Source organism: Egretta garzetta, unplaced genomic scaffold (genome assembly GCF_000687185.1).
Source record: "Egretta garzetta isolate BGI_Z169 unplaced genomic scaffold, ASM68718v1 scaffold223, whole genome shotgun sequence".
Classification (NCBI taxonomy): Eukaryota; Metazoa; Chordata; class Aves; order Pelecaniformes; family Ardeidae; genus Egretta; species Egretta garzetta.
Genome location: NW_009259033.1, coordinates 632110 through 633076, shown reverse-complemented (window position 1 = coordinate 633076; position 967 = coordinate 632110). Strand labels below are relative to the sequence as shown.

The window sequence follows — 967 nt, the reverse complement described above, 5'->3', positions numbered from 1 at the left end:
GTTTGCTGGCAGCAAGCACCCCCTTGCCTCCTTGGCTGCTTTATCTGGGGTGGAAAGGCATGACCCAGAGGGATCTGTTACACATTAATGACGCATATTAGAGACTATTGTATTCTCCAGCAGTATCTGCTAAATGCACTGTAATTGGTACTGACGAAGAAATGTTAATGCCACAGTATTAATTCATGCTAGATTAAAATTTAATTTGAATTATCTGCACCATCGTGTGTCAAGCTGTCTGCATTCCTCGGCTGCGCCGCGCACCGGCTCCATGCATCGCCCCGACTCGCCCTGGCAGAGCGGCGGGTGCCAGGGCAGGCAGATGCCCAGGACGGGCAGGGGCACGGCGGGACCTCGGCCAGCCTTCGCCGCTGAGACACAGCGACGATCCCCCATTGCCTCGCCGCCACCGAGACGGCACCGATGAGCGAGGGCTCACCAGCCGCGCACGCAGGTAGGTGCCGGCTGCAGCGCCGAGGGGAACGAAGCTCCCAGGAGGAACCAGCAACCCCACTGGGAACCTTTTCCCCCCCCTTTTCCCACCCGCTTCCCCTCCCTTGCCCCTGCCATGCTGCTCCGCTGCCGGCAGCCCCATGCCCTGCTGCAGCCGAAGAATCGGGGACTTCGTGGCACTCAAGGGGAGCTGCAACTCTCCGGGGCACAGCGGGGCCAAGGACCCTCCGGGCACCCTGGGGACATCCCATGGCAAACGTACCTCGCCCGGGCAGCGCCACGAATGCCCCCGCGGCCCTCTGCCTGCTCCTGCTGCGGGGGTGAGGAGGGACTGGCAAAACTGGGGCGGGAAAAGGGGAGAAAACCAAAGGGCTTTGGACAAAAGCGAAAAGAAAGAGCACACAAAGGGAGGAAGAAGAAAAGCAGAGTTAGAGCTCGATCCCGTGTTACCTGGAGGAGCCCCGAGGCTCCGGAGCCGTCCCTCCTCCAGAATGCGACAGGATCACGGCAGCGT

General features: G+C 60.9%; 1 protein-coding gene across 1 annotated transcript in view; it reads left to right on the top strand.

The window, feature by feature from the left end:
• Positions 1–967, top strand: part of LOC104122643 (serine/threonine-protein kinase 35) — a 26710-nt gene that overhangs the window by 2920 nt on the left and 22823 nt on the right. The window contains exon 3 of the mRNA XM_035890375.1: positions 634–637. Within this exon, the coding sequence (XP_035746268.1) occupies positions 634–637 (4 nt within the window). The remainder of the gene's footprint in view (positions 1–633; positions 638–967) is intronic.